This window comes from Pseudorca crassidens, chromosome 2 (genome assembly GCF_039906515.1).
Source record: "Pseudorca crassidens isolate mPseCra1 chromosome 2, mPseCra1.hap1, whole genome shotgun sequence".
Taxonomy (NCBI): Eukaryota; Metazoa; Chordata; class Mammalia; order Artiodactyla; family Delphinidae; genus Pseudorca; species Pseudorca crassidens.
The window spans coordinates 138,419,919-138,433,929 of NC_090297.1; the positions used below are offsets into that span (position 1 = coordinate 138,419,919).

General features: G+C 39.4%; 1 protein-coding gene across 4 annotated transcripts in view; it reads right to left on the minus strand.

The window, feature by feature from the left end:
• COLGALT2 (collagen beta(1-O)galactosyltransferase 2) overlaps positions 1-14,011 on the minus strand; it is a 145,215-nt gene that overhangs the window by 73,016 nt on the left and 58,188 nt on the right. For all 4 annotated transcript variants that reach the window (XM_067728893.1, XM_067728892.1, XM_067728891.1 and 1 more), the window contains exons 2-4: positions 4,527-4,637; positions 1,950-2,067; positions 62-196 (exon numbers count right to left, since the gene is read on the minus strand). In XM_067728893.1, the coding sequence (XP_067584994.1) occupies positions 62-196; positions 1,950-2,067; positions 4,527-4,637 (364 nt within the window). The remainder of the gene's footprint in view (positions 1-61; positions 197-1,949; positions 2,068-4,526; positions 4,638-14,011) is intronic.

Genomic DNA, 14,011 nt, shown 5'->3' on the forward strand with positions numbered 1-14,011 from the left:
TGTTGACAGGTGGTTTCCTTGTTAAAACTCATAACCTTAATTCATTACCCAAAAGACTTGCCTGAGGTGTGATTCCGCACCAGAAATTAGAGTACAGGCCCCGAGACTCCAGCATGGGGGCCACAACGGTTTTGTTTTCTGCAATCAGTAGATTGAGGGTCTGTGGATTAGTCAGGAAGTTGTCAACATCTATGAACTAGGAAAAGAAAAGGATAACGTCGCATGAAAAGGTGCTTTTCAGTAACGGGTACAAGAGTAACCCAACACTTGGCAAAGGATCATGGAAACTTGCTCATGACAGATGGAACCAGCTATCCATGTTATCCGTGTTTTCCTTATGGAAACCCCTTGCAGCTGGATGGCTTTCATTCAGGCAAAATACATTTAGTCTAACTTCCACATGTTTAGCTCTGCATAAGGCACTGAGCAATGAATTGGGCACATACTCAATGAGGACCTAACCTACACCTTGGTTAGTGGTTTAAGTATAAGCTACTAATGGCTCTCAAGCCCTTAAATAAGGACTTATTCACACTCACTGAGTGCCCACTCTAGGTACAACTGAACACACCTATTCAGGTTGTCTATAGTAAAGCCAAAATGGCCCCAAACCGATCCATAAATGCTATCTTAATGTTACAATTAGAATTTTTGTTTAAAGTACATTATAGCAACCCATGCTAACCAATGAAGCTATTTCCCATGCTTACCAGAAATCCATGTTAACACTGATTCATTTACAGGGACAGTATAGCAACAGTTTCTATCATATAAAATAATCACACTGAACTGTACACTTAAAAAAATTAAAATGGTAGATTTTATGTTATGTATATCTCCCCCCGGCAACACACAAAGTAAATAATCAGAAGCTTTCATTCTTTGATAGTCAATCTCTTTACCAAAAATTTTGTGGTTCAGCACTTGTACACTTCAATGACATTTAAACAGCTATACAACGTTAAATATCAGCACAATTTGAAACTTCTATGAAATTATTTGTATTGAAATTATGTGTGTGATAAACTATTGGGCTGATTTTTGTTGTGGTTGAGAGGCTGAGGATGGACACAGGTCAACAGTATTCCCTTTAGGAATCAGAGTCTAGTGACAGAGAACAGACGTCCATAAGTTTAATGAAACAACACTGGCTTTGCTTTACTGGCATTATTTGTAGTGTTGTACTGGAAAATGTTTGCCAAAAGAATTAAATGGATTTTGGGGGCCACAGAGGAAGAACTTTGTTCCCATAAATTTTGGGGGAGAAAAGCCTGTGTCAATTTTCCAAAGGGAATAGGGACTGTAGCTTCTTGCTGATTAGGGAGCTGTCCTTTCCAACTGAGACAGGTTCCTGGAGGATAAGGATAACATTGATTCTTAATTGTCAAGTCCAGCATTTTTCTGGACCACTCTCGAAGTTCTGAGGGAAGTAATGGAACCTCTTCACGGAGAGAAATTCTCCACGAGAGTCCAGCATAATTTGGAGCAACCAGGAAGCCAAGCAAGAGATACCATTCTCCAGACACTCGGGAACAAAAGTGAATAATAGCATTTCAGAACTGTTAATTTGAATCTCTTTTTATGTAATCAATTTCTCATATCCCCAAAACTCTTCTAAAAAGTCAAGACCTTTTATATTGCTGTACCCATAGCATTCTCTATGAACTAAAAAGTATTAGAGTTTCTTATGCCTACTACAATAAAGAGATTGAATAATTCAGGAGCTTATTTGCTTATTCACTAAAAATACCAGGAATGAGTCTGAGATGAAATCCAGGTATCCCGATATTAAGTTCTCCAGATTTTTTCTTGTGCCTTTATTAAAACGTTGAGGAGGAGATATCTAAAAAAGGTTTGTTTTGATTGTTCCCACAGTCCTACATTATCAACAATTGATTTGGAAACATTCTAGATAACAGTTGTCAAGAAATTAAACGTCTGTTTTTTACCAGAATGTAGTCTGACCATTTTTCCCTCGCAGTTCGAAGGGCTGCCTGTCGTAGTTTCATCACATGGGCAAAACGGGAGCCAGGCCAGTGCTTTGGTCCAATTTCATCAGGATAAGACCTATAGTAATGATAGCAATAATATTAATAATAATAATAGCTAATAATTATTGAGTGCCTATATATTCCAGGCACTATGTACTAATTCATTTAATCTTCCAGTAGTAACCCTAGGAAGTCGATACTGTTATGGCTATCATTATTCCATTATTACCAATAAGAAACTGGAGCAAGGAGAGATTAAGTAATTTGCTGCTTCCCATACACATGACTCTTTACATGAAATATTTCAGTGGGTTCTCATTAGAACTCACTGAGTCCTTGTGATGTAAGTGCTACCACTCTCCCCATTTCAGAGCTGAGGAAATTGGTTAGAGTGGTTAAATCATTTGCTTAACATTATGCAGTTAATAAGGGGTACTGTCAGAATTTGAATCCAGGCATAACCCCAACGCTCATGTTCCTAGACACAGTCTTATACATTTAGACATCAAATAAATTTGGAAATGTTACAGCATCAAAATATGAGTTTCCCAGGAAAAACAAAGGTTTACCTTACATGGTCAAGTCTGAGTAAACGATTCCACAGAGTCTAACACGTTGATCTGCCCCAGATGGAGTGAGATCATGGAGCGGATGCATAATGCTGGGCTCTCTATCAACATCCACAAAGCAGCCAGGCCAGGACTCGTCCACGGCCATGGAGGCAGGTGGGTTAGCACACCCTCAAGAACCTTTCTGAAAGCTCCCAACTGGTACGGTCATTGATAAAGTCGCAGTAGCCCCACCCCAAACTGGCCACCACTTCAAGTTCTTAATGCTGCACTGGCAGTACATTTCCCTCAGTGAATGAGAAACCGCAAAAAATAATGAGACTGTAACCATACAAATAAAATTAATAAAACTATTTTTGCACAGGAAGTCTCTGGAATGCCTTCCTCAATTACTGTTTCTACAAAAATCAGTGGAATTTCTGTTTTTCTGAATATGTTGCCCCCAAAAACGCCATCTCTGGTATTTCTCACAATGACCTTGGCATACAATATATTTAGTCAAAATCTGGCAATGGAGAAAATTACTAGGATGCAAGAGAGGTACATAGAGTCTTTCTGGGCTACTCTAATTAGGCCAAATTCCATTACAAGGAACTCCAAAAGATTGTTCAAAATTTTTTACAGTGTTCAAACTTGGTTGTTAAATTTTGCTCCATATATGGACCATATACTGAGATTTGAGATATATATGTAGATACGTACATACATACACATAATAAAAATATTATATAAAGAGAGACTAGAAGAACAAAAATTTGTTCTGGAATAGCACTTCTTATTATGATAATACATATTTGGCTTCCAATAAATGACTTATGCTGGGCAAAATTTCAGCAGCTTAATTCATCCTATTTCTACAATTTCTTAAGCTAGAATTGTAGTAGCCTTGGAAACATTTCGAGTAGTAAGTTTAAATATATTTATTCATGTTCTCATTTACTTATTTGTTCATCCAACAAGTATAAATTTAGTGCCCACCAAGAACATAGCACTGAGTGAAATATAAAGTATTTGTATATTTTAGCCCCTGCCAAAGAAATTAAAAAAATACTTAGAAAAAAAATGCATGAATCAGATAGTTAATGTTAGTTAAGTTTATTGTTGTGTCAAAGAAGAAGATATAGGACATAAGCAATACAAGTGTTGAGAGAAGGTACATCTTTGTAACTGGAATGATTAGCAACAGCTTTTGGTAGCAGTTAACTGGTAGCAACATCCAGATGAAGCAGTTTTCTTTTAGGAAATATTGGTGTATACGCAGGGATGCTAAATTTATGAAATCTTTTAAAAATATAAATCAGGTATTTGAACTTCATTCTGTAGGTACTAGAGAGTCACTGAAGTCTTTTTAAATAGAGAAATGACAGCATATCGCTAGTATTTTAGGTAGACTGATTTGACAGTGTGGTATAGAGAATGATTTGAAGATGGAGGCTACTAAGAAATTGCTATGGTACAGACTGGAAATAACGTAAATGTCCATCAGTAGGAGGTTGATTAAACAATTATGATACATCCACACAATGATACTCTGCAGTCATAAAAATAATGGAAGACACTCCTTAACTACTGCTTTGGAATGATTACCAAGATATGATGAGTGAAAAAGCAAGGTGTATGTCAGAAGTATACAAAGTTTTCACTATGCTCCCTCAAGGATAAAAGGGTTATCCTCAAAGTATGAATAAATAATATCAATATTTAAAAATATATGCTGCTGTGGTAATTTACTTGAGAACTAATGAGAACCTGAACTTGGCCAGTAGCTGCAGGAGTAAAGAGGAAGAGAGACATGAAGATTTGTCAAAGGAAGAAATGGCAGGTCTTTGTAACTTACTAGACACAGAGATGAAAGACAAGGGAAAGTCACATGTGCCCCCAAGATTGGAAGCCTAACACGGCTGGAAGACTGGTTAAGGGGGGAAGGGTGAATAATGAGTTCACAAAATGTTCTCTTGCTACTCACTCAGGTTCATCCATAGGCCTCCACTCCACATAGTGATAGGCTCTCTGGACATTTTTCAACCACTCCCTGAGTATTTCTGTTGTATTATCCACATTGTGATCAGTGGCTGCCCTGCATGAAAGAAAGCACAACACATTTCAGTTATTATGTCATCCAAAGAAAGAGGGGGAAAACCAAAAGACCCCAGATTAACTGAAAGGAGAATGGCCAGTTCTAGACATTGTGTGTATGAAAATGACTCCCTCATGGTCCAAACTAGACAATGAATTTCTGAAGTGAGAGATGTTGCTTTAAACCATCTCTGTGTCATTAGATCCTTAAGCAGGACTTGGCCAATAGAATCAATAAGTGGTTGTACTAAAATAGTATATACTTAAAATGAATTAAAGTAGAGTTAGGTAACTAATATTCTTGGAAAGTTTCTTGTTTGTTTGAATTTTTAGTTATCCAAGATGTAAACTCTATCTTTTAACTTACATAACAACAACCCTCAATTTAAGCAATTATTCAGAGTTGCATTTTCATTTCAAGTCCAACAAAAATTTTAGCCAGTGCTGCTTTAATCGTATGCACTAGAGGGGAAGGTCACAATAACAGTTCCCAGTATAAAATTCAAAATCCAAGGTATCTTCACCTATCTATTTTGGATTAACTCTACCATCACTTATACACCATAGAGTACCTTCAAAAGTCTTCAAACAATGTTCACAAAACTTGTTTCTGTTCTACCTTGACAGTTTAATAAACTGATCCACTTCAAAAGGAGCTTAACTCACTTATTAAAACAAAAGTATTTTCAAATTTTATCACAAAGCAAACGCATGCTGAGTATAAGATATACATCTAAAACAAAGTTATTCAGAACACCTAAAAATGAACCGATATTCCAGTCAATTGGAAAAGAAAGAAGGAAAGCAGGGATTGTAAACTTGACATCAAATAAGGTAGAATTCAGGCCAAAAAATATTAAACATGACAAAGCAAAATTGTAATTCTACTAATAATGCTAAAGGATATAATTCACATCAAAGATATAATAAATGTGAATATCCATGTACCTTCATATAGCACAGGGGTTGGCAAACTTTTCTTTAAGAACCAGATAGTGACTATTTTAGGCTTGCAGACCATACACTCTCTGTTGCAACTACTTAACTCTGTCATTGTAGCAGTAAAGCAGTCATACACAATACATGAATGAATGAGCATTGCTGTACTCCAATAAAGCTTTATTTACAAAAGTAGGCAACTAGTCTGCTGGTTGTAGTTTGTCAACCCCTGATTTAGCAGAAAGTATAGAAACTGCAAGGAAAAACAAGCACCAATAATAAGAGATGTTAATATACCATTTTCAGTTGAAGAAAGTGCAAATGGGAAAAAAGTAAATATATAGAGGATCTACAGAACACAATAATAGAGGTTATACTTTTTTCTCAAGTGCACATGGAACATTCACAAAAACTGACCAACAATTACATTATGAAGAAAGTCTCTATAAATTGGAATAATATAAACAGCATTCTCTGATCACAATGTCATAAAACTAGAAATTAGTAATAAAATAAAACCCCCAAAATTCCATTAAAAACTCTCTATTAAACAACTATTGAGTGAAATAAGAGCTACAAATCAACTTTATAACTTCTAAATATAAATAATGAAAACACTAGATATCAGAGCTGGGGGATACAATTAAAGCAGTGGTCAGAGAAAAATTCAGTTTTTTTATCCTTAAATCAATAAAAATAAATGAGTTGAACTCCTACTCAAAAAGCTAGAAAAAGAGCAACAACACAAACAAGCATAAAGAAATAAAGACAAAGTCATGAGGTAGAAAACAGAAAAAGAGCAGAACTAATAAACAAAAGAAATGTTACTTTTTTTGAGAACAAAATCAACAAAAGACAATCACTAGTTAATCTAACCAAGACAACACAAAAATTACAAATAAGAAATGACAAAGATGAGGGGAATATGACTGATATGGAAGGAATTTTTTAAAAATATCATAAGTGGTCACTTTGTGCAACTCAATGAAAAATAATTTTAAAAACTAGATATAATAGAAGACTTCCTAGCAAGATGCATGTTAGCAAAACTGACTCCATTAGAGAGACAAAACTTAAACAGAACAATTTTCTTGGAAGAAATAAAGAGAAAAACGAAAACACTGGCCCAGGTGGTTTCATAGGGGAATTCTACCAGATATCTTAATAGATTAGATATTTCCAATGTTATGTAGCTTGTTCTCCAGAGCATTAAAAAAAAAAAAAAGGGGACTTCCCTGGCAGTCCAATGATTAGGGCTCGGTGCTTTCACTGCTGAGGGGCGTGGGTTCAATCCCTGGTTGGGGAACTAAGATCCCATAAGCCTCATGGCCAAAAAAAAAAAAAAAAAATCCAAGTCCTTTTAATAATGCAAGTACAATATTGATATCTAAACCTAATAAAGATACACACACACAACTACAGGCCAATATTTTTCAATGAATATGCTGCAAAAATCCTAAAGTATGAGCAAAGAGAATCCAATATCCTATTAAGAAAATATGATATATCATAGCCTAAGATTGTGCAATATAAAGGAAATTCATTAATATAATTCACTATATTAATAGACCTGAAGAAAAATCATATGATTATCTCTGTAAATGCTAAACAGGTCTTTAACAAAATTCAACACCTATTCTTGGTTTTTTAAAACCACACTGAATAAAATTAAAACAGGAAGGGAGGGAGGGCAGGCAAACAGGAAAGAAAGAGTCATGGGAAGATAGAGGTGTCTGAGACTCTTAAAAGGCTTATACTTTATTGGCAATTCAGCAGTTCCTCCGGGGAGGGAAAGCTATTGGCATTATCAGCAGCAGTGGTTCCCTGAGAGCCTTGATAAGAGCAAATGAAGAGATGTGAAAAGTGGTCATGTCCTCCATTTATGTCAATTTCAGTAAATAGGATTTTGTTAAACCCAATCTATAATGGTTTTTGTTTTTCCTACTTGAGCTTTTGGTGGTCACTGCTGCTCCAAAAGTAAAAAATGAAATCTTTAAGAGAGAGAATATTTAGGAATGTTCAAGAGAAAAAACATTGTTAAGCAAAGCATGGTGAAACTCCATGCTACGTAGGGAATAAATTTCTATAAAACACCAAGTAACGTGAAGGTATGCACTTAAGTCACAAGGTATAGAAAAATGAAGGATAGAGGTCTATGACTAATATCTGAAAATCTTATTTCATAAAATGGATATTTGAACGAAAACTATCCTTCTTTAAAACATTATTCAAAAAACAGAAGATCAAGAGGTGATGCCGATGGCCACTTGATCTACTTTCAAGTCTTTTCTGGAAATCAGATTAGAATCAGCTCCTTTCTTCAAAACAAGGTCTAGGAGGGAGAGAGACCCACAGGCCCACCCAGACATTCCATTATCTGGAGGGAAGAGAGGTGATGTGTGTAGCTGACGGTATTGGGGGATACCAGGTAAGTACGTTGGGACAGAGATGGGGGTGTACAAGGAGGTGAGAAAGTGGGCCAGGAAGCAATGTGGGAGAGAGACACGGGCTCCATCCAGTTTGCAACTGTGCCGAGAAGTGTAGCATGTCAGCAAAAATCACATCCACTCTCACACACTGCCACAAGCCACTAATGTCCAGCATGATGGCCAGCATCATAGCCAGGAAGGGCACTAGAATTGTCAAACCACTCATCTCACAGTATGAAGCATGTGTAGAGCAATTCCTGAAACTGGGAATCCACTCCAATGCACATTATTCTTCACTCAAAGTACTATGAGTAAGAGTATGTTAAAACAAAAAAATCTTGACGATAGTGTTAGCCAAAAGTTTTAGGAATTCTAAATTATTCCCAAATTACTTATAAATAGTGTAGGAAAATTTAGATAGCATCTACTTCTTTCCTTGACTGTTGTTTCTTCATTACACAGGATTTATATTCTCTTTGTCCTCCATAGACGTTGATGCATTTCCTCCTAATCATTTTAACAAAGTTAAATTTAACAAAGGTCTCATTGTATGAAATTTACTTTCCTGGAGTACAGACTAAACAACTCCAAACTCTGCCTAAGTATCCACTACTGACAAACATCCAGAGAAATTAGCTGCCTGGTGTATGCAAAGATAGATGTCTCTAATTAAAAGTAGAGGCAGAGATTTTAAATACTGTCCTGATGGAGTTAAAAAATTTCCTGTACAGATACTTCCCCAAATTGTTAAGATTCTCTTTGTTCTCAGGCTTCTGAGGAAATGAGCAAATCCTCCAGCTGTGGTCACAGGTTCATCCACTCTGGCCTTTTATGAGCAGGGCCAGTCTCCTGCACTGTCCCAGAGAACACCAGCCCACTGAGGAAGGCTTACATTCCCCCCTCAAGACCAACTGCCCTGCCTCTCCACTCCCCTGGCAAAGGCAAATAAACAGAAATCCAGGCAGATAATTCTAACTGCTGCCTTTTAATCCCTCTTATGAAAGTGTGTTTCCATTTGAATATGTAATCATGAAAACATGCAGGCGCTTGTCTCTTCAGAGGGTTGGAGAAAGAGATATAGAAAAGGCCCAGATGCAGGCTCCCTGGAGGAAACATGAGGCTTTAGTTAAAGGTTCTATTTTCAGAGTCCTGTAGAAAATGTAACAGTGCAGTGCCTGACCTGCTGTGAGGCTCCACAAGCAACAGGACACAAAGACATGATCCTATACATAGAGAATCCTAAAGATGCCACCAGAAAACTACTAGAGCAAATCAATGAATTTGGTAAAGTAGCAGGATACAAAATTAATGCACAGAAATCTCTTGCATTCCTATATATTAATGATGAAAAACCTGAAAGAAAAATTAAGGAAACACTCCCATTTACCATTGCAACAAAAAGAATAAAATACCTAGGAATAAACCTACCTAAGGAGACAAAAGACCTGTATGCAGAAAACTATAAGACACTGATGAAAGAAATTAAAGAAGATACAAACAGTTGGAGAGATATCCCATGCTCTTGGATTGGAAGAATCAACACTGTGAAAATGACTCAACTACCCAAAGCAATCTACAGATTCAATGCAATCCCTATCAAACTACCAAAGGCATTTTTCACAGAACTTGAACAAAATATTTCACAATTTGTATGGAAACCTAAAAGACCCCAAATGGCCAAAGCAATCTTGAGAAAGAAAAACGGAGCTGGAGGAATCAGGCTCCCTGATTTCAGAGTATACTACAAAGCTAGAGTAATCAAGACAGTATGGTACTGGCACAAAAACAGAAAGATAGATAAATGGAACAGGATAGAAAGCCCAGAGATAAACCCATGCACATGTGGTCACCTTATTTTTGATAAAGGAGGCAAGAATATACAATGGAGAAAAGACAGCCTCTTCAATAAGTGGTGCTGGGAAAACTGGACAGCCACGTGTAAAAGAATGAAATTAGAACACTCCCTAACACCACACACAAAAATAAACTCAAAATGGATTAAAGACCTGAATGTAAGGCCAGACACTATCAAACTCTTAGAGGAAAACATAGGAAGAACACTCTATGACATAAATCACAGCAAGATCTTTTTTGACTCACCTCCTAGAGAAATGGAAATAAAAACAAAAATAAATAAATGGGACCTAATGAAACTTAAAAGCTTTTGCACAGCAAAGGAAACAATAAACAAGATGAAAAGACAACCCTCAGAATGGGAGAATATATTGGCAAACGAAGCAACTGACAAAGGATTAATCTCCAAAATTTACAAGCAGCTCATGCAGCTCAATATCAAAAAAACAAACAACCCAATCCAAAAATGGGCAGAAGACCTAAACAGACATTTCTCCAAAGAAGATATACAGATGGCCAACAAACACATGAAAGGATGCTCAACATCACTAATCATTAGAGAAATGCACGTCAAAACTACAATAAGGTATCACCTCACACCGATCAGAATGGCCATCATCAAAAAATCTACAAACAATAAATGCTGGAGAGGGTGTGGAGAAAACGGAACCCTCTTGCACTGTTGGTTGGAATGTAAATTGATACAGCCACTATGGAGAACAGTATGGAGGTTCCTTAATAAACTAAAAATAGAACTACCACATGACCCAGCAATCCCGCTACTGGGCATATACCCTGAGAAAACCATAATTCAAAAAGAGTCGTACCACAATGTTCACTGCAGCACTATTTACAATAGCCAAGACATGGAAGCAACCTAAATGCCTATCAACAGATGAATGGATAAAGTAGATGTGGCACATATATACAATGGAATATTACTCAGCCATAAAAAGAAATGAAATTGAGTTATTTGTAGTGAGGTGGATGGACCTAGAGTCTGTCATACAGAGTGAAGTAAGTCAGAAATAGAAAAACAAATACCGTATGCTAACACATATATATGCAATCTAAAAAAAAAAAAAGGTCATGAAGAACCTAGGGGCAGGATGGGAATAAAGACGCAGACCTACTAGAGAATGGACTTGAGGACACGGGGAGGGGGAAGGGGAAGCTGTGACAAAGTGAGAGAGTGGCATGGACATATATACACTACCAAATGTAAAACAGATAGCTAGTGGGAAGCAGCCACATAGCACAGGGAGATCAGCTCAGTGCTTTGTGACCACCTAGAGGGGTGGGATAGGGAGGGTGGGAGGGAGGGAGACGCAAGAGGGAAGAGATATGGGGATATATGTATATGTATAGCTGTTTCACTTTGCTATAAAGCAGAAACTAACCATTGTAAGGCAATTATACTCCAATAAAGATGTTTAAAAAAAATAAAATAAAATCTTTGTGGCTAAGATGGATATTTCCATCAAGCTAGGACGCTGAGGACACAGCAGGTGTGAACCCCTTCAGGAGAAGCCGAGGGCTCTCTCCCAAACTGACAGCTCCCTCCACTCCCGTGGAAAATGAGTCTGCCATCCTTCTCCCAATCAGATCAGGAAAGGCACCCAGAGAGGTAACGGACATTGCTAAAGGATTCCTTGAAGGAAACAAATGAAGTGAAGATACATCTGGAGAGGTGATTTACAAGTGATTTACAGTGATTAGTGATTTCACTAATCAAACTGGAAAACCAGTGTTTGTGAAAGCACAAGCAAGCACTGGCCAGAGGACCAGGCTCCTGGGAGGCTAAGCCTGTTCAAACTTTGCTTCAATTGTCCCAACCAGAGTAGAATCACATTAAATCACATTAAACCTCTGGCTCCGGCTGACATAGTAAGGAGAGCTCAGATCTTGAGCTGTGCCAATCATCACATAATTAATTTTCTTTGAAGGCCCCATCGGGACAGCGACTTTGCTTTATCTCTAAGGAGCACCAGGACCTGCCAGCCACTAAGAGGTCTCCCTCCTCCACCCTCAGGAGAGCTGTGGCCCTGATACGGCTGTGAGGCTCATGGTTGGTCCCCTCTTTGTCCAATAGTCTTTGCTGGCTTTCTTTGGAGCTAGTACCTGAAATGGAAGAGGTGGCAGATACAGGTGCAACATCCACATGGCCTTAGGGGGGAGGCTAGGCCACTTCTTACCATAAAGCTGCACATCTGCTTTCTCTCTGATTTTGCTTCTAGTTCCTCTTGCCTCTTCCTCTTCCCTAGCTGTGCAAGGCAGCAAAGGCCCATGAGTCTCTGATTCAAAGTCACATTAGGACAGGGGTAAACACATACTGCAAATACAATCAACAGCATGTACAGGGATCTCCTTGGCTCATGAAGTTCTCAGGCCAGCAGGTGCATTGTCACTGTTACAGGGGAAAGCAAGAGACCCTGGAGCAGACCAGTAGATAAACATGTTTGCAGGATGACAGAGCTTTCCTACTTGGCTGTGGCCAAAAATAAAATAGAGGTTTCTTTGGCAACGTCTAAACACTCTGACATTTCTCCCTGTTTTAGAAGGTCAGTTTTCATTCCTCAGCCTTGGCTCCTAAACTAATAGCCAATTTGAAATAATTACAACTGACTCATTTCCTTTTACAAGAACTACTGAGGTTGTGAGGGCTAAACTCACACTGGTAAGTGTGGGGCCACTGGAGCCATATTAAAGATGCAGGCTGGTGCCTTGGGAGTCAAGATGGCGGACTAGGAGGACACAGAATTCGTGTCTTCTCACAACTAGGGCACCTACCAGACACCGGTGGGGGACCCCCAGCGACCGGGTAGGATGTGGGATATGGGGGGAGTGAAGGGGGAGGAGAAGTGGAGGCGGGATGGGACTGGCGGCCCTGAGGGGTGGCTGGGGGAGGGGAAGGGATCTCACGCCCGAAGGGGGAAATTGGGGAACCACCGGGAGGGAAGAGGATCAAAAGGGAGCGTGGCCAGGTTTCCCCTGCCCACTTGGGCCCCCAGGAACCTGCTGAGATCCCAGGCCTGATCCTCTGCCCACCTAGGTCCCCTCCAGCCATGCGGGTCCTGAGGGAGTGGGAGGGAGGGAAGGGGGAGCAAAAGTAAAGGCCGGACCTCAGGACCCACACCCCTGAGGGATGGCTGGGGGAGGGGAGGAGTTCCTACACCCAGCAGGACCCACCCACGGTTAGGGGTCCAAAGGGGATGGGGGAGACCCTGGGGGAGACAGTGGGGAGGGCTGCAAAGAAACAGAAGGGAACGCGGTCAGCTCCTTCCCTGTCCACTTAGGCACTGGGGCGCCTGTTGGGCTCCCGGGCCTAATCCTCTGCCCTTGGAGCCTCCCTCCTGCCGCACAGAGCCCGAGCCCCGCCCCTACACCCCCACCCAGGGCCCTACCTCTAGGGAGACCCTCTCCAATGAGCTTGGCCTAAGCCCCACCACACACCCTCACTCAGGACCCTAACTCCCAACTCCAGAACTCCACATTCCAGAGGCCCTCCTTTCCACCTGCTGCCTCTCGCCTTCTGGCCATGTGCTAAGCAGAGGCCCCACCCCAGGCTTGAACGTCGCCCCGCCTAGACCACGCCGCAGGCTCAAACATCACCCCCGACCCGCCTAGGTCCTGCCCCACCCTAAGCCCCTCGCCTGCCTAGTTTCCAACCCTACCTAAACTCCGTCCCCATAGCCAAGTCTTTTTTTTTTTTTTCTTTTTCCCTTTTTCCTCTTTTAGACTGGGGTTCTGTTTTACCTTGTTGATTCACTATTGTTGATTCTTTTATAATTTTTATTTTTCCTAATAAATCTTTTATTCTTCTAATTTTATTTTATTCTTTATACTTTGTTACTGTTCTCTCCTTTTGGCTTGTTTCCCCCACTCACAAACTTTTTTTTTTTTCTTCTGTTGTGGTTTTATTTTAACTTGTTGCAGTTGTTACGATTATGGTTTTATTTTTCCTAATATTATTTGTATCTTTCTAATTCTATTTTGTTTTTTATTCTTTGATATTGTACTAGTCCTTTTTTTCTTTATTCCTTTTTTTTTTCTTTCCTTTTTTTTACTGCGCCATGAAGCTTGCAGGATCTTGGTTCCCAGGCTGGAGGTCGGGCCCGAGCTCCTGTGGTGGGAGCTCCGAGTCCAAACCGCT